At 39.4% G+C, this 17,603-nt stretch overlaps 1 protein-coding gene across 1 annotated transcript; it reads right to left on the minus strand.

The window, feature by feature from the left end:
• Positions 1–12,403: 12,403 nt before the first annotated feature.
• On the minus strand, positions 12,404–17,084 carry pax1a (paired box 1a). Its single transcript, XM_067613841.1, has 5 exons — positions 16,836–17,084; positions 15,526–16,155; positions 14,352–14,485; positions 13,597–13,810; positions 12,404–13,015 (listed from the first exon to the last, which is right to left on the minus strand). Exons 1-5 carry the CDS (start codon positions 16,837–16,839, stop codon positions 12,909–12,911), a joined length of 1,089 nt encoding a protein of 362 aa, XP_067469942.1. The 5' UTR covers positions 16,840–17,084; the 3' UTR covers positions 12,404–12,908.
• Between the last annotated feature and the right edge of the window lie 519 nt (positions 17,085–17,603).

Below are 17,603 nucleotides of genomic sequence, written 5' to 3' on the forward strand. Positions count from 1 at the left end.
GATGTCAATAAGAGAAAAAAAAGGGCCTAATGAGTTTGCACTCATAAAGCATGCTCAGAGGGATACGAAATTGCCCAATGTCCCATAACAAATAAACATAAAATACCTCACAGATGCAACAAAAGATCAAGGCAGCGCTGCTAGGAATTAGACATGCTCAACTCCCTTTGGACTCAGCATAGCGTGAAGCTGCTATTATCTCTGTGAATGTCATATCTAGACCCTATATTTTCCATTACTGAGTAGTCTGCCTATCTTGCAGCTGGAAATCTGCAAGATTTGTTCATACAGCAGCTCATGCGTCAGTGTGGTTTAGCTGGATCTCATCTTTGTTGGTTACTTTCATGGTTGAGTGATTGCATGTTTAAGTTAGAAAGCGAGGTCATTTATTTTTTAGGCATATAGTACCAAAAGTCTGAGTATATTATCAGTCTGTCACTGTTATGTCTTTCTTGACTTTTGAATATACATTAAAGATTACTTTATAATAATTATATAAATTTATAATAATTGTTTAATTGAAATTACTGCATAACGTCTGATCTCTGAGCAGCTTATGTGCTCTTCCTGACCTAATGAACCAGCAAACATTCTCTGGTTCATTACTGCAGGCATTAAGACAGAAGAGAGAGTGTGTTCAGAGCTGTCTGGTGGCAGGACTCAGCAGCAGAGGGCTCCCTTCTCCCTCTGAGCTCTTCATTTGACACTGGTCACTTCCAAAGGAGAGATCAAAGATAAACCTACACTTTCATTAGTTATTAAGCTGTTATATGAATTTTGCCCTTTTAAGGGTCAGTTGATATTGATTTTTACAAACCTGAACACTATAAACACTCCTCATAAGACCAATTCCCTTGTACAGTACTGCCTCTCTTAAAACAGTATATGTATTTAATGAAAAGCATTGTTATCTTTACACTTTTGAACAACATATCCTCCTGATATGCTCCCATCTGCTTCAGTTCTGTATTTTAGAACTACTTCTCAAACCGAGTGATCTGTTTTGATTGAGTGGGATGTTTGCCAGATAGGAGTTCCCCTGCCATTAATCTTACTGTGGGTCTGAGTGACAGACCGGATTATCAACTAAAACTTTCAGCCACTTGAGACTGCTACTGATGTTTGGCTTTCACGAAGAAGAAAGAGTGGGAAGCCATTCTTCTGGTAGAAAAGAGCAGACGCTGATGTAACTTAAGCATTGTGGAAACCCTCAGCAGCCCGTAGCATTATCTGGACAAACTAATATTTACTCCAAGACAGAGCAAACGCATTCATTTACTTTGGCTTTATTCAGTGCTCTGGCATTGTTGACGGATTAACTCTAATGATGAAATCTAGCCTATCTTCATCTCAGTTTGATCTAAAGGCTTCACTTCTGAGAGTGCTGTGCATCAATCACTTACAAGTGAAATGACTAGAGACAATTAACCACATGGAAGCAGACAACAAAAAATAATTATTGGTTAAAGTTACAGAGTTATTGATGTCAAATAAAAGTCTACACATATGAAACAGTCGCAGACTAAGACAAGATCTTTGCTTACAAATTACTGATCAGCTGCTTCACCATCAATGTGCACATTATTAGGGAGACAAGCCTCCCACAAAGATGGAAACAAAATCAACAACAGTCTGTTTCTTTTTTTTTCAGCTGTGTTCAGAGGGATTGGAGATTTGCAGCAGTCTGAACATGAAAAAGGCAAGTAACGAGTTGGTTTGAAGTCTGACCACAGTGCGGTGAATCTCTGTTTGAGTCAGGTCTGCTTTGAATAAAAACTGATTTGCCTCCCCCCCTAAATTTAGTCTCCAAAATTACACACTCTTCAGAGCATTGTCGGAATGCACAAGACTTGAAGGTCCTCCTTCTCACCAGAATGTAATGAGAAACTGCTTGCAAAGGACGCTGGTCATAAAGGCAAACACCTGCAATGATGAGACTGAGGGAATCCATCTTCCTTTATCCCCACTATCAACACAAGAAACTAGACTCTCCTGACTTACCCGTTAGCTTCGTGCGATGACAGTAACTGCTTTGCTGCTTGAGCCAGGAGGATGGATGGATGGAGGGAGAACCTAATACCTGAAAATCCTCAGCCATAAATACATGAAGAAAAATACAAAACAGCCCATGTAAAGTCCATGAATGATGCAGAATCACAAAATCAGATCATTTGTTCACAGATTTAGCAAAACTGCCTTTGGCCTTTCTATAATTCATGTAGTTTAACAAGCCAGGAACAATAAACAAAAGCGATTATGTCATTTTTATGTAGAATTTCAGTATTTTCAATGATGATATGTAAGAATATTGCTCTCCGACATCCCTTCCTCTGTCTCTCTCTCTGACAAAAAGGCTTCATTTTTAACAGTTATTTCCTGAAACAGCTTGGCACTGTAGTTTTTAGCAAACGTTGCTCAAACAGAGATAAATACTGTATTTGTTGGACTGTTTTCAGTCACAGATTAATACATTTTTGAAAAGCTATTGAACAACAGGAATGTGTGTGAGATTGACTCATATTAGTATTGCCGATATTCATTTTAATGAATGAACACGTCACCCAGATCAATGTTGTGCCTTGTTTGTGTGTAATAGTTTTTGGACAACATTAGAGGTCATATGGCACAGTGGAATACGTTATATTACCCCTTGGCTACACATGCAATACTTGTTAGAAATTATGTATTGTTGGTTTTAGTCTTTTATAGTATTTGCTGGCAATTCATTTTCTTGTCAACATCAAGCAGAATGGAAATACACAATTTGAATACTGTAGCCAAGCATGGAGAAAGGGTGCAGGATTTAATACTAGTTTTCTCCATGCATCATATACTTACTTCAGGATATGAATTCTCTATACAATGCAAGTTTAACAAGCTGCTTTTAGTGTTGAATAGGAATATTAATATCCTATAGTATGAGTTTTTTGGAAGCGGACAGCTGCAGATATTCAGCCTGCTTCACTGTGCAACTGAGCAGCACAGAGGCGCAGAGGCACCTTGCTTTTCTCGCTGTGTTTTCATTGGGTCAACCTGCAAGTCAGTCTGGCACAAGTAGCAAACTTTTTTGGGGGGGAAATGTAAGCTTTCCTCCAAGAATTTCCCTGTTTGCATTTGCAGGTGGACCCAAGATGGCATGATGGTGTATCCATACAGTGTCTTGTTTATAATGGACAAAGACTCAGCATTCTTTGGCAGTGACTGGCCCCCGAGTAAAACTTTGACGAATTCATGTGTGTGTTTATTTGTTTTTTCTTCAATGTGACAGACAGACAGCCTTGAATTTCACTTATAGAGTAGCTGAGAACTTGTTAACTCAGTAATGGATAGCCCTGGTCTGCACGGAGACATCCTCTCCATTCTTGTGTCACTGAGAGCAGGAAGAGACGACAAGCACTTCCTCTATCACTCTGACACTCACCTTTTGTCTGTCTGGGCTAGCGTTGCACCAAAAGCTGCTGTCTTTGCAGTGGAGATGGCTAATGGCTTTTCTTTGCAATTTCCCATGAAGAGACACATAAAGGCAATACTTTTGCTTTATTGTGAGGTGTTACTGTGGAGTAAACACAACTGTGACTTCACACAATATACAGTCCGGTGTTTTTGTGTGCATGTGTGTGAAATGTAACCTAAAATGTAAAATAACACAAAGATATCATATATTAGAAAATATCTACCTTACTGTATTGATTTTTTGTTCAGATATGAGTGCATTCAGTGTTTTAAAAAATGATATCCTGACCTGGAAACTAAAAACTTTGCAAGCATGAGCGTAATCCATACAGCTTCGACCTATAGAAGCACTTGAGCTGCATTCTACGCAGTTTGCCAAAACATACATGCTTTCTTTACTAAGCTACTAAAATACTCCCCAACCAGAGAACAAAAAATGATTGTGTTTCTCGTCAGGGTTTCACACCATGACAGACAGTGTTTGAGCTGAAAGACGGAGGGCTCACTAGACAATTGAATGAAGTTTAAGCATTTCTGCAGAGGCCCACCTTGCTATTGTGGCTTGGAAGTGTGACTAGAGGTTGACTCACTCTGCAGTGGAGGGTGATGACTGAAATGATCTCCAGTACAGAATAGCCACCCACAGAGCTTTGTATCTTGTCCACAGGGAAGTTCTACACATTTCATAAAAAGTATGACTGATTTTTCTTTTTATTTCAGACTGATTCCTCTCAGTATATTCTTACATGTGGTTCATCTATGGTTTCTTCATTGAAGCAAATTTAGCTCAATGATTTAATATACTCTTCTTATTATCCGATTACGGGTATTTGGTGTCACAAAGGTTGTCATTTGACTTTGAGTTCATTTTGGCTAGAATTACTATTTGCTAAAACACACAAACATGCACACACATCCACCCCCCATACACTCACGACTGTGTTATTTGTTACCTTTGTCAGTAGTTTTGTTTCTCAATTGAAGATATGCATTATATGCTGTGTGTATATACAGTACCAGTTAAACGTTTGGACACACTTTCTCAGTGTGTCCACACTTTTGACTCGTACTGTATATATGTAACATATGGCTTTTTGGTTTGTTGTTTTAATATGCAAGGGAATCATTTTTGTTGTTATGTGAGTATAAAATATGAGTCGTTTAGGCAAAATCTCCATCTGGCAATATTCAAACACAAAGCCCACATTAGCAGGTCGGTCAGCCATAGTTTGCATTTTTATACATTCCTCATACGAAAATATAAACCTCAGTCTAAACAGCACAAGCCTGAGCTACTGTACTGTGGTAATGATTCAAATAATAACTAAAACATATTCTTCTGGATCACTTCCTGTTCTCCCTATCACTTACACCAGGCACTTTTCAAACTTTCAACTTCAAAATACAGACATTTTCCGTATTCCCTCTTCCTCTTCAATGCACACCAGTGTCATGTTGTCTTTCTGTTATTATCATATTGGTGTGATGTCATTTGTTCCAGCTTGTGGGGCTGTGCTCCCTTCCCAGTGGAGTGGCTATATCAGAACCTTCATTCAGTTTAAACCCATGTTTTCGCCATGCCAAATTAACAGCCACCCTTTGGGTCAATGCTGCGTGCGAGTGCTGAGACAGGAGAGGCGTGTCTGAATGAAAAGCACCAATAAGAGCAACATGCATGGTTCTCCACAACTGGCTGCACTCCGTGTTCTTCAAAGGACCCTCTTTCTCTCCCTCTCTTACTGTGAGCTGGTTTGTAGCCGCTGTCAACTGCACGGCACACCAGGATTCCTGGGCCTCGCTGCTCACGTACAGACCAAACAGAAATATTGGCTGTTTATACTTGATGATACTGTCAATACGGGAAAGGTCAGACAGCTACGTACATGTTTTATTTCATCCCGGATGTTGCTAAAGTCAATAGGTCATGTAAGTTTGTGTTGATTTAGACATGAGTCTGTCTTGGTTATTGGCCAACAAGTTCCTTAAAATCTGACAAGTGATAGGGGTTGGCAGCTCTGACTGGCGCCGTTGTCACAAGGGAGTGGCAGCAGCAGGGTATGGTCAAAAGGTTGATTAATGATAGTCAGTGTTGTTTACCTTTCTCCTTTTGTTGCATTATCTCTTCAACTTACTACATGGTGACAGCGTTCCCTTTCGGTCCTGCTGCACGCATACAGTATTCAACAACAGCAACGAGTTTTGCATGCCTCAGACCTGTACTGCAAGATCAGTGCGCTCTACTTCCTGTTGTCTCATCTGAATACTGAATACTCTTTTAGACTCTGATCACAAGTGAACTATCCTAGTTAGCAACATCATGTTGCTAATCATTTTAAACTTTAAACATTTAAATCCATCTTTATAGTTAGTTAAGCTTTCTTTTTTATTCAGAATTCTCATTAAAGGACCAGAGTGTAAGATTTAGTGGCATCTAGTGAAACGGAGAAATTGGGATATAATATTCACTAGTATGTTTTAATTAGTGTATAATCACCTGAAAACAAGAATTGTTGTGTTTTCATAACCTTAGAATGAGCCCTTTATATCTACATAGGGAGCGGGTCCCCTTCCACGGAGGCTGCCATGTTGCACCACCATGTTTCTACAGTAGCCCAGAACAGACAAACCAAACACTGGCTCTAGAGAGGGCCTCTCTCGTTTTTCGTGAGTTTTGCGGCCACCAAAGGTTGTCCTACATGCTTGGAAGGGGAGGAGTATTTATTTGGTTACAGTCTGCAACCTCACCACTAGATGCCATTAAATCCTACACACGGGTCCTTTAAGATCAATATCTCTTTTGCAAGAGAGACCTGAGAACAAATTATCTAGTAGATATACAAGATCACAACAAGATTACAAAACAATATCCACTCAAATACACTGCTTAAAACCATACTGTAAGAGAGAAATGGGGGATCTCATACAGAAAAAAATGGCATTGTTCTTTTTATTAAAATTAGATTACTTTTTTTATATTTTCACCCCACATCAATAATAAATACTTTTGTTAGAACATAATAGTTATTTACTTATGTTTTAAAACACACTTTCATTCACTCCGACTTCAAGAAATCTTTCATCTCAGATGTAGCTACAGGTCCTTCTTATTTAGACCTAAGCCAATGAAGTAACAGTATTTTTTTCAAAGCTATAATAGCCAATTTATATGGATAGTGTGTTTTTCCAATAACTGCAAACATTGACTTTAATATATTAGTATATGACTTTCTGACTTCTAATTTGTCATTATAATTGGAAGAAACTATTTTAAAAACAGACAAGAGGAATCTGAATGCCACTGAACAGTGTGTGCCTCTAAAGAGATTCATAGAAATGACTCAGGTTAAAGGCAGCTAATAACTAATTTAAGGAAAACATTGGAAAGAATATTTTGTCATACCTAGGAACATTTCAAAATGTCAAGTACGTTCAAGCTAGAGCAGGAATGCTTTATAATGGTACAATAATTTTGCATTGATCTTTCCTCTAAACACAGGGACATCTCTTAACTCATTTGAAAGATCCAGCTGAGTTTCAGGCAGGACTTTCTTCCCCGAACCAACAGACAGTATGGCGGTTTACCACTCACATTTTTGGGAGAAGAGTCATCATCTTATTATCACCTAATAAGAACTTGAGCCAAAAATTAACTTGAAGGCAACCCTTAAATCCAGCACCGCATAACGTTTTGCTGGTAGCATTTTGCTTATGTGTGGCAACATTTAGCACAGTATATATTTCAGCACACTTTAAATAAGTCACAGATGGGCAGTCGGGCAGAACATTAATTCTATAGTCTCCACAAATTAAAGAGGATCCTCCTGTCTCTCTGTCTGTGCCCAGATCCTCACTAAAATAGACTTCCATAATGGAGGTTTGTATTTTGACTTTCCAGTGAAGGACTTGCACACTCCTTTAAATGTTGATATTTACATACCCATTACTGACAATACACGCAAATTGCAAGCATTCTTCTAGTTTTAGAAAAATATGCCTGGTTTCATGGCAGTGTTTTCAAAGGGTGCATTTTAATTGTGTTGGCCAACACAAAAATTTCATGCACACATGCACAAATTTCATGCTCTTTTAGTCATCTGTATATAATAATCAAAGCTGGGCTCTGCAATTCAATGTGATCCTGCGGTCGTTCTCTTTATTGCTGTATTGCTGTATCCTCCGAGGACCAAAAACAGCGGCGGAATCTCCTGAGAGCAAATGTGAAATGATACGTTTTCATTTGGAAAGCCAAATGTCATCATCATGTCTCTGTCCCTTTGCTTTTAGAGCATCTGGTTGATGTGGTGAGCTGGCAGAGCAAGTAAGAACATGGGAAGGAGACATTTATCATCCTCTAGACTACAGAGCTGTAACTCTGCCTGCTTGGAAATCCTGTGGACAGTCAGCGGAAAAAAAAAAAAAAAAAAAAAGTCAATGGTGATTGCATTACATGGATGACATCATTACGGAGCCACTGCTTTGGTGTTTCAGTTTTGGGTGGCATAAAAAATGAATTCATCACTTACAATTTAATCTAATAACAACAATATTCGTGTTCTGATCCTGTTTATGTTATTATGAATGCTATATGTCTTTGATCCTGTATAATTTTCTCTGCAGTTGCACTGTTTTACTTTCTTCTGCACATCAAAATGTCTGTCACACAATGTAAACATTAGGTTGGCAGATATGACCAGGATTTTAATTTATGACTTAGTCTCCCACGTGCTTGTCAAAAAAAAAAAAAGATATCCTTAAAAGACCGTGACAGGCACATGCTCAAGCAATGTACATGTTTGCATGCACCATGTTTCCATGGCGAGTCAATGCATTTGAAATTTCAGACATGAGAGCTGCTGACACTGGCCTTCTTTTCACAATTTGACAATCTGCCAACTTGCCACTCTCTTTTTAAAAGGTTTCTCGTATATCTTTCTTTTGCTTTTTCCAAGACCTGTCTAGCCTGCCATGTCGCCTGTCCTGAGATGCTCTCTTGTTGACTTTCAGACATGCAAAGAGTAGTGAGTGAGCGACTCCTGTACAGTTTGGGGTAGTTTCCCACCCCTCAAGACAAAAAGTGGAGATAATGTAAAATATCTTAAATCATACCCAGTAAAGTGTCAAATACACATAAACTGAACTTTGGTCTCTAAAGAGCACTCAGTACCTCCTGTACACATGGCAGACATTGATGAATCGTCACAGTTGTAACTTGTCTGTTCAGTGCCTGTTCTTGCTTTTTAAGGAATGTCTGTCACCATTTCACTGCCGCTTGGATTATTAATAGTGCTTCATTTCCATATCCATTAGGATCAAGGAGGCCAAGTCTTCTATCCATCTCTCCAAGTATCTGTTTAAGCTTGTGGCATTTGAGAATCCTTTCAAGTTTAAGATGCAGGGGTAACACTCTCAAGATCCTGGAGATCAGAGCACTGTACAGTGTTTAAGTCTGGCCATTTGCACGCTTGTGTTTCAGTAGTTTCATTGAAAGTTTGGCATGTCACAGTACAAGAAGAAGCCCTGCAAGTAACAATTGAAATAACAACTCTGATGTCTCCTTTAACCACAAGCAGACATTGTTTTTCATTCATATTTTAATAGATGAGAAATTACAGGAAGAAAACTTAATAAAGAGCAAAATGCCAGCAATGATTTGCTAACAGTTTGCTCTTTACTGCCTTTTCTTGCAATGTCACTCATATATTTTAATAAAATTTTTAATATGTATGAATAGTTCCACAACAGGTGTTTTGCCTCGTGAAATTACAACATCATTAGAGAAATAATCATGAATGTATTTGATCAGTACTGAAAATACACAAAAACTATATGTCCTAATGGTCATCCTGGGATGAAAAAAGTGGCATGAAAAGAATTATGTCACTCTGTTAGTTATGTGGCAGCCATCTCAAAGTATACACACTAAATATTAAAGAAATATTATGTTTTTGTGCTCTGTATCAATAGGAAACGTCCATCTATAACCAGCCCACCTGCTGCCCTTCTAACACAGAGGGTCTGCAGAGGACACTGTGGGGGGTATCACTTGCTGCCCTGATTGATGACCATAGGTCCCGCAGGAAGTAACCCCGCCACCATGAAGGAGTGTTTTCTGAACCCCAAGTGGTATCCGGGAAAACATGAGCGACTCCAGTCAGGGAGCGTGTGTACTCATAGGCCATCTTAATGTTTGGATTTACTGAGTCACTTGGGGTTTCGCTGCAAAAGGGGAAAAGAATCAGCGGCTGCAAAATGGAGCACAAATTCCAGGGTGTATTTTCAAACTTGCTATTAAAACTGATCAGTGTAACACCCCGGTGCTTAATGCTTTGGACCAGAAACATTTCTATGTAGGACTGAAGCAGTGCGAATATATTACTTCCTCTTTTCTGTGACCCTTTTTCAGAACTCTCAGATAATCAATTTACTGTATTAATCTGGATTATAATAGCTACATTCACCTTCAAAAATATAACTGATGTGTTAGCAAAGCTGATATAAAGCAGCCATACATTTAATATTAAATGCTTCAATTTTGACATCTTAACAATAGCAGGTAAAATCCATTTTCTGTTCAAATTTCAGGACTAGAACATTTGGGGAAAATATATTTAAAAGCCCAATGACATGTTTAGAGAGCACATATATTGATATTTTTTTCTTGAAGTCAGAAAGAAGACTCTACATAGACAATAATGTAATGCCTTTTAAAGAATGCTGTATTTCCTTGTTCTGTTGTGGTGCTGTTGAAGATTATACAGAACCAGTCAAAAGGTTGGACATACAAGCGTGTCCAGACTTTTGACTCCTATTGGCAGAATCAAGAAAACAGAATCCAACTGTAAATCCACAAAGTCAGTCAGTCTAATACCTTTCAATGACAGTAGTTTTATATGCTGGTTTCCACTTCATTTATTTGGGATGAAGTGGGTTTGTAATCACTTGCAGTAAATCTACAGTGCATGTAGAAAAAAAGGATTATTCATTTTAACGATATAAGCAAATTTGATTTGCTCTCTAGCCTCAGAGCAACTTTTATTAACTTTCCTATGTCTTGAGTCTTTAAAGGGTTTTCAATATCATTCATTCGACTGGCGCCCTTTGTTTTAAAAACCTTGAAATCAATTTGACTGATCAGGTTTATCACTGTTTAGAATGAGCAGATACAATCAGTAACGTCATTTGATGAACCTTTTCTCAACTCAAAGTAGATATAAGTAACAGTTCCCTAAGAGGTCAATGGGCCTGTGCATTGAAGACTATAAAATTGTATGTTTTATGAATACATATTTAATTTAATAAAATCTATTAACATTATTTGCATCATACATTAAATAATGAGCCATTCTGTTTTGCAAAGGCATAGAAATGCCACCATAAAATGTTAACTCTTCTTAATTGTAGTCACACTCAGGGTGATGCTGTTAATCTTACTGAAGCAAACTAAACTGGGCCCTTCACCAAACCAGCTGTGTTCCACACATTCCCCTCTGACCCCACTGTCTCGCATCAAGTCACAATAGAAGAGATGCAGGATCTGGACCAGCCACCTCAGTATCCAGTTTAAATCAGAGAGTAAACCCTTAAAATCTCTCAGGACTAATATATAAAAATAAAAATATTTGAAACTAGAGTTTCTTCTATTTTTTTTAATTTTTTTTCCCTAAAACACAACATGCTTCCTGGTGATTTTGGTTCACAATAAGGGTAGAAATAAAACTTTGAAAGGGAATTTTATGACAAACTAGACTGTAATTATGTTTTGTGCTGCTGGTGTTAATTAGAAGAAAATCACTGAGTCAAAAACTGCTCAGCTTTTATGAACAAACTACTGAGTCTAGACTATTTGATGAGACGAAATATTTTTGGTATGATTTTAGCCAAGATACTGTCTTCATTTGCTAACTTGTATTACTAGCAGTTTGCACTGCATTTCACATTACTCTGGATTAAAATGATGATTAAATTGAACGGAAGGCCACAAAATACGGCAGACGGCCTTTACTGAGGGGACAATGATTTCAACACTGACGAAAAAATACAAGGCTATAATAATGTTATAATAATTTATATGACATCTGCATCTGTGCAAAAAGTATTAATTATATAGTCTTATTGCACAAAGAGAACAAAAATAGGAATAGGCCTGTCATAGTCATCAGCCAAACATAGAAATGAGATCAGACAACATGGTCACATAAATAGTGAGGCACAGTTCAGTCTATTAAAGCCGTTAGAAGGATTTTCGTCAGAGCGGGCACAGAACAGACAGTCCACAGGAATAAACAGTTTAGAGGGGGTACAGCTTATACAGGCCTATAGGCCTGTGTGGGAAGATTCTGGTAATTTATATACGGGAAAGAAAACCCCCTGAGGCTTCATGTGGGTGGATTTGGACTGTCAGCTGCTCCATTGTACACACCGTTCATAACGTGCATGATCAGACCTCAGATATCCATCATGGCAGGTATCATTTACAACTCAGATAGCATCAGCATAGGCGCCCAGCCTGCTGAGAGCTCGTTCAAAGTGTGGCCCATATGAGTGAAGAAATTACTTCTCCCGGTAATGACCCGCAATATTTAAATTACTTTACCGATATTACGATGAATGTTCAGGCCTCGAAGAAAATAAATTTTCAGTGTCCGACCTGCTGGATCAAACTTCCATTCCGAGTAGATGATTAAATAAATTGGTGGTATAGGCCTTTAAAAGATCCAAAATGAGCCTAACTTTTCCTGTCAGGAAACAGTAGGCTAAATTCCAGGTTATCAACAAAACTGAAAACCGGTCGAGTGAACAGAAAGCTTCAGTATGAACACCCTCATCAACACCGAGCTTCTATGTATTTCGGCTTTAAGCACCGAGAAGAACCAAACAATGCACTTTTGATCCGTTAATGGATCTGTGGTGAAACAATATAAGCTACGACAACACATGGCATTTAAGAAAGCCTTTATTTTTTGAATATTTACAATGAAATTATAAAAATATATACTGTAATTAAAGCTTTGGCAAATATTTTACATTTAGACAATTTAGGCCTAGCCTATCTCTTTGTTCACATCGTTGAGTCACTGTAGAATCGAGATCTTGGCCACAAATTAGGATAATATGATATATGGTAGGTAAGACTTATCACTGACAGACTGGACTGGCAAAAAAAAAAATGTTTTTTTTAATCCCGCTGTCCCCATGACAGAGTATTTCAAAGAATGGAGAAAAAAAAACAAACTATCAACCAATGAGGGGAAACACCGATACATCCATGCAAGCTTACATTCATATGGCCATAAAGACCGATATAGCTATACTGTATTCATTATGCATGTGAATAGGCCTGTGTTTGACTGTAAGCTGCAAACACTCGGGGAAACAAGCCGTTCAGACTTACTGTTGGAGTTGTTGAAATGAGTTCAGTTAAATGGGTCTGGTAATTAAGGTGGTATAAGTCCCGGTTATGATGATGAGGTAGGGAGACTGAGTCCATGCACACTGTTCAAGTCTTCATGTTGCTGCTGCTGCTGCTGCTGCTTGCTCAGGGGACTGGGCGGTTTTCTCTCTCCTGCACAACACAAAGAAGAAATACAGTGGGCCTGTGCATGCAACTCCTCATCAAATTATTATTTACTTATGCAGATAACGTGAACTATTTCGCCTACAAGTTAGAGCAGATCTTGCCTGATTTAAAATAACTGAAGATTGAGAAATGCGTCGTTGTAACAAGCAGACTCCTTTTTTTTTTTTTTTTCAAAATTAAGCTTATTTTCCCTCATTTTGTATGCGTAAAAATGTTCTCGGACCACCTGGCAGGCCTGCTGGCCAATTCTGAAAGGTCAATATTTAATAATTGACATGTAATTAGGCTTCATTTGGGATTTGGTAAATGTTTACACTCGTCACGGTCACTGCTTATTAAGAAAACGTGTGTGTGTGTGTGTGGGTGTGTGGATGTGTGTGTGCGTGAGAAAGAGAGGAAGTAAGAGGGAAGAGAAAGGGAGACAGACCTACATACGTGTATATAATAATAATAATACTATTACAGTGCAAAAATAAACTGTAATATAAAGCAACTGCATCTAAGAGAATACTTTATGTCATCAGTTTCACGTTAAACTGTGGTTCCCCCCCCTCCATGGTTAGTACCTTCTCGGGCCTGATGCTTGAAGGCCATCGGCGAGTGGATCTCCCCTGCATGCATGCTCATCCCGCCGCCTGGGTGGGACAGGGCCGGGCTCTGCGGCTGCCAGTGGTGGTGCCCTGGGGCCACGTAGCCGCCTGCTGGCCCGCTGTACACTCCGTACTGGTTGGTGGGGGAGTAAGCGCACGCCGAGACATAACTGGACAGTGTCGAGGATGGCTGCAGGCACACAGATAAGACATGGACAAAATAAGCGCAAAACGCACAGCAATTATAACTGCACGTGACATGTGGCTTACAGCGACGGTTCCCAAAGACGGTGTCTTGGGAATCAAGCTGAGGACTACATGAATTTCACTATAATTCAGTTTACCAAAAGGCTAATTAGAGTGTATACACAACTAAGTTTCCTCTGTCTGTCATCTCAGTCCTAAACATACGTGAACATTTAACCAACTGTAATAAAAACCTGCCGGATGAGAGTCTCTGGGGGTAAAATCTTATCAAGCAAAAGTCTGTGGCCTTATGTGACTCTGTTTCCCTGATATGGAAACTTTTCACAACTCTGCCACAGGCCTTTGTAGCGAGAGCATAATTTATTAAAGGCCTCTGCCAGTATTTTTTTTTGTACTAAATGTTTGGATTGTTTCCGACAGAGAATGGAAAAATGGCGTGGTTACAGCAAAACAGAGAATGCACACTTGTCCAGTCTTAGTGTTGAAACGTGACAGAGTTTACAGAGGTTTAGATCTTTATTTACCTGTCCATATTTTATGTCGGCGTCAATGGCTGATTTGTCAATCCCGTTGACCGTGTGAGCCGCGGGGAAAGCTGCTCTGTTGACGCTACTCCAGTCCTCCATTTTTGGTGGGTACCCCTCCGTCCCAGCAATGGCTGATTTAGAAACAGTAACTTCATGTCAAAGATGTGTAAAAGGTAAAATTTCCAAAGTGTTAAAACATTGCAGTCGAATTAAGGTTTATAATTAATTATGTGAATTATAGCCATGTTCAAAATGCCTTACGCACGAGCCTGTCTGAGCTATAATACGTATTTCATTTTCAAAACACTAAGACTATCTAAAATAGTTTTGATGTCTTAGTTGCTCAAATAAATATATTATTTTATATCAAAATTATTCTAATTATTGAAGTGTGTGACTGTTTGTAATAAGCGTGTATTATATTATTGGGCCTGTGTTTTAATTTCATCTTATAAATAAAAACAAAACAAAAACACAAGAAGCAATCAAGATGAAAGAAAACATCAACAGCTTGTTAAAAATATTCTTCTCTCATTTAATATTTTTTAATGGATTATTTGGGCTTATTTTACCCAGTTAATACCTATATTTAATTATCATTATCTTCGCGTAAAAGAAGCAATATTCTCCTATCAGTAGGCTTGTAGCGCCGAGCTAATTCATCACATTGTGAAATGAATATTTAATTATACATAATTATACACACATTTTGTAAAATAAATAAATAAATAAATTGTTTTGGCCTTTTTGGCACAAAAATGTGCTCGGCCATGACGACTCGACAGTGGATGAAAACACTGGCTAAAGGACAAGAGAGGCAAAGAAAACATGGCTGTAATGACTACTTGAGGGATTAGGGGGGATATAGCAGGTGAGCAAGGTGTTTGCAAACGCATCATGCCATGAAAAGGCCTATTGAGAGTGGCCTTACTGCTTTCTGGCTGAATGGTGAAACGAAGGCCTGTACAACTTCTAATGGACACATTGTTCTGTCTGTTGACAGAACAGGTTGTGTACGGAGTGATATGGCAATTCATCATGCAAAATAACACATAAATAACCAGCTGCACTGGTTTATTAAGCTCATATTTGACAACAGTGAAAGTTAAAGGCCAACGTGATGGCACAGAGTCGCAGAGGCCTTAGATTTAGTGCAAATGATGGTCCTCACCTGCAGGATCCATGAAGGCTCGTATACCGAGGATGTTGCTGACGGTGTGTGCAGAAGGCCAGGCCCTGGATATGCTCACATGTCCAGCCGTCACCGGTACTCCAGGAGGGCTGGCCATTTTAGTGCCAGTGGGCGACATGGTGTTGGAGTAGGAATAAGGATATATGTGATTGTACGAGAGCCCGGCCTGCACGGAGGCTTGCTTACTGCTCTCATATTGGTTGGGCTGGGAGAGATTTCCAATCTTGTTGCGTAAAATCCTGCTGATCGAACTAACCGATGGGACATTGTACTTGTCACAAACTCCATCTGCTAAAAGCCTGTCCCGGATCTCCCAGGCAAAGATCCCGGGGTCGTTTTGTTTGTATTCCCTGATATTTTTCACCACGTTAGGCGTCGTGACCCGTGGTTTGCTCCCTCCGATTGCACCGGGTAAGATGGAGCCCGTCTCGTTGTACCTCGCCAAAATCTTGCTCACGCAGCCGTGGGAGACCCGGAGCTGTCGGCTTATATCGCAGGGTCTGATCCCGAGCTGAGCCAGCTCCACTATTCTTAACCGTATGGCGTTGGGCAGGGGTCTGCCATTGACGAACACGCCGCCTAACTGGTTCACCTCTCCATAGGTTTGCTCTGCAGGAGAACACACAAGTTACATATTTACACTGTATGACGTGAGTACACAGATTTGTCTGACACATAAAAATATTATTTCCACTTGCTGACATTATACACAATAGCATGCGACAAACAAACAATAATATGTGTATATTATTAAGAGACAAAGCCACTTCAAAATGTGCATCAGTGTCATACAAGGCAGCTACTTCACCACAAATTGAGGTTATAAAGTTTGATAACATGTGCCAATCTACAGAGGTTGGTAAACTTCTTGGCAATCTGGCAGCCGCTATTTTGCAACTAAACAAAAGTGTGTAAACTGTCTGGCGTGCTTTACTCTCCACCATCCCTTCGTCCACAACAAAAAAAACAACATTAAAAATGGCGAGCTTGAGGAATTGACACTCGAGAGCTCTTCAAAGAAGCGCATTTCATAGGATAATTGGTAGTGTGGTTACCAAACAAGTTAAAGCTTTAAACAGACAACGGTGCCGGCTGCGCAAAGCTGGAAAATCCACCTTGAAATATACTTGACAAGCAGTTGCAAAAAAGACCCTCTTCATTTGCACACATTATCTGAACTTGGAGAAAAAGCAAATGCTTATTTCTGTCTTTACGCAGGCGTGGTGAGTCTGGATACGCTTCCATAAGCTCCCTGCCACTGAAGCATGCAGATGGTAACTGAGGCTTACCCATTTGCCTATATGTTTCGAGATGCTGGGAAATATAGGTGCCCCTTCAAATGGCTGAATGCGTCCGAGAGAAGGCAGAGAAGGAAGGGGAACGGGAGGAATGAGCCCCAGAAGAGGAAAAATGGACCTCTTAAAATCTCCGCCGACTGCAGCGTGCCCCCGTGTTTTGTGGAAGCCAGTGACTGCAAGGTACAATGGTAACAAAGTGATCTTCATCCGATAAAAGCAAATTGGAGTTATCCCGGGGAGTCCGGACTTTGCTGGAATTAATTTGACGCGTCCTCCACGTCAATCTTCGCTGTTATACGCCAAGCCTCTGCTTTGGTTTCATTGGTCGTCTTGCGCTGGAAACGCTGTCAGCCAATGCAAACCCCATCCGGTTGGAGCCGTGCAGCCTCCTTGAATATTTTGCATAGGGGAAGTGGCAGAAAGGGAAACGTTTCATCCAACATGCAGCCCGCTGGTAAGGACTTATGCATCATAGGATACATATATATAAATATATATATACGCACAGGGATGACCTGTTTACCAGTGTTTTCAGCTCTAGAATAAAGTTCAACCACTTTTTAAAGCTGACATAAATATTTGTACATCTTTAATGTGCATCTCTGACAGGGAGTAGTGTCAATTAGATGTGAATTATAAAACTAGAGGGTGTAATAAAGATTGAATTGCATAAAGCAAACATTATTTAATTGATATTCATTATGCATGTTGTGATGCTTGCAAATTATGTTTTTAACTGCTCTTATTTCATTGGATTCA

The sequence above is a fragment of the Thunnus thynnus genome, chromosome 16 (assembly GCF_963924715.1).
Source record: "Thunnus thynnus chromosome 16, fThuThy2.1, whole genome shotgun sequence".
Lineage (NCBI taxonomy): Eukaryota > Metazoa > Chordata > Actinopteri > Scombriformes > Scombridae > Thunnus > Thunnus thynnus.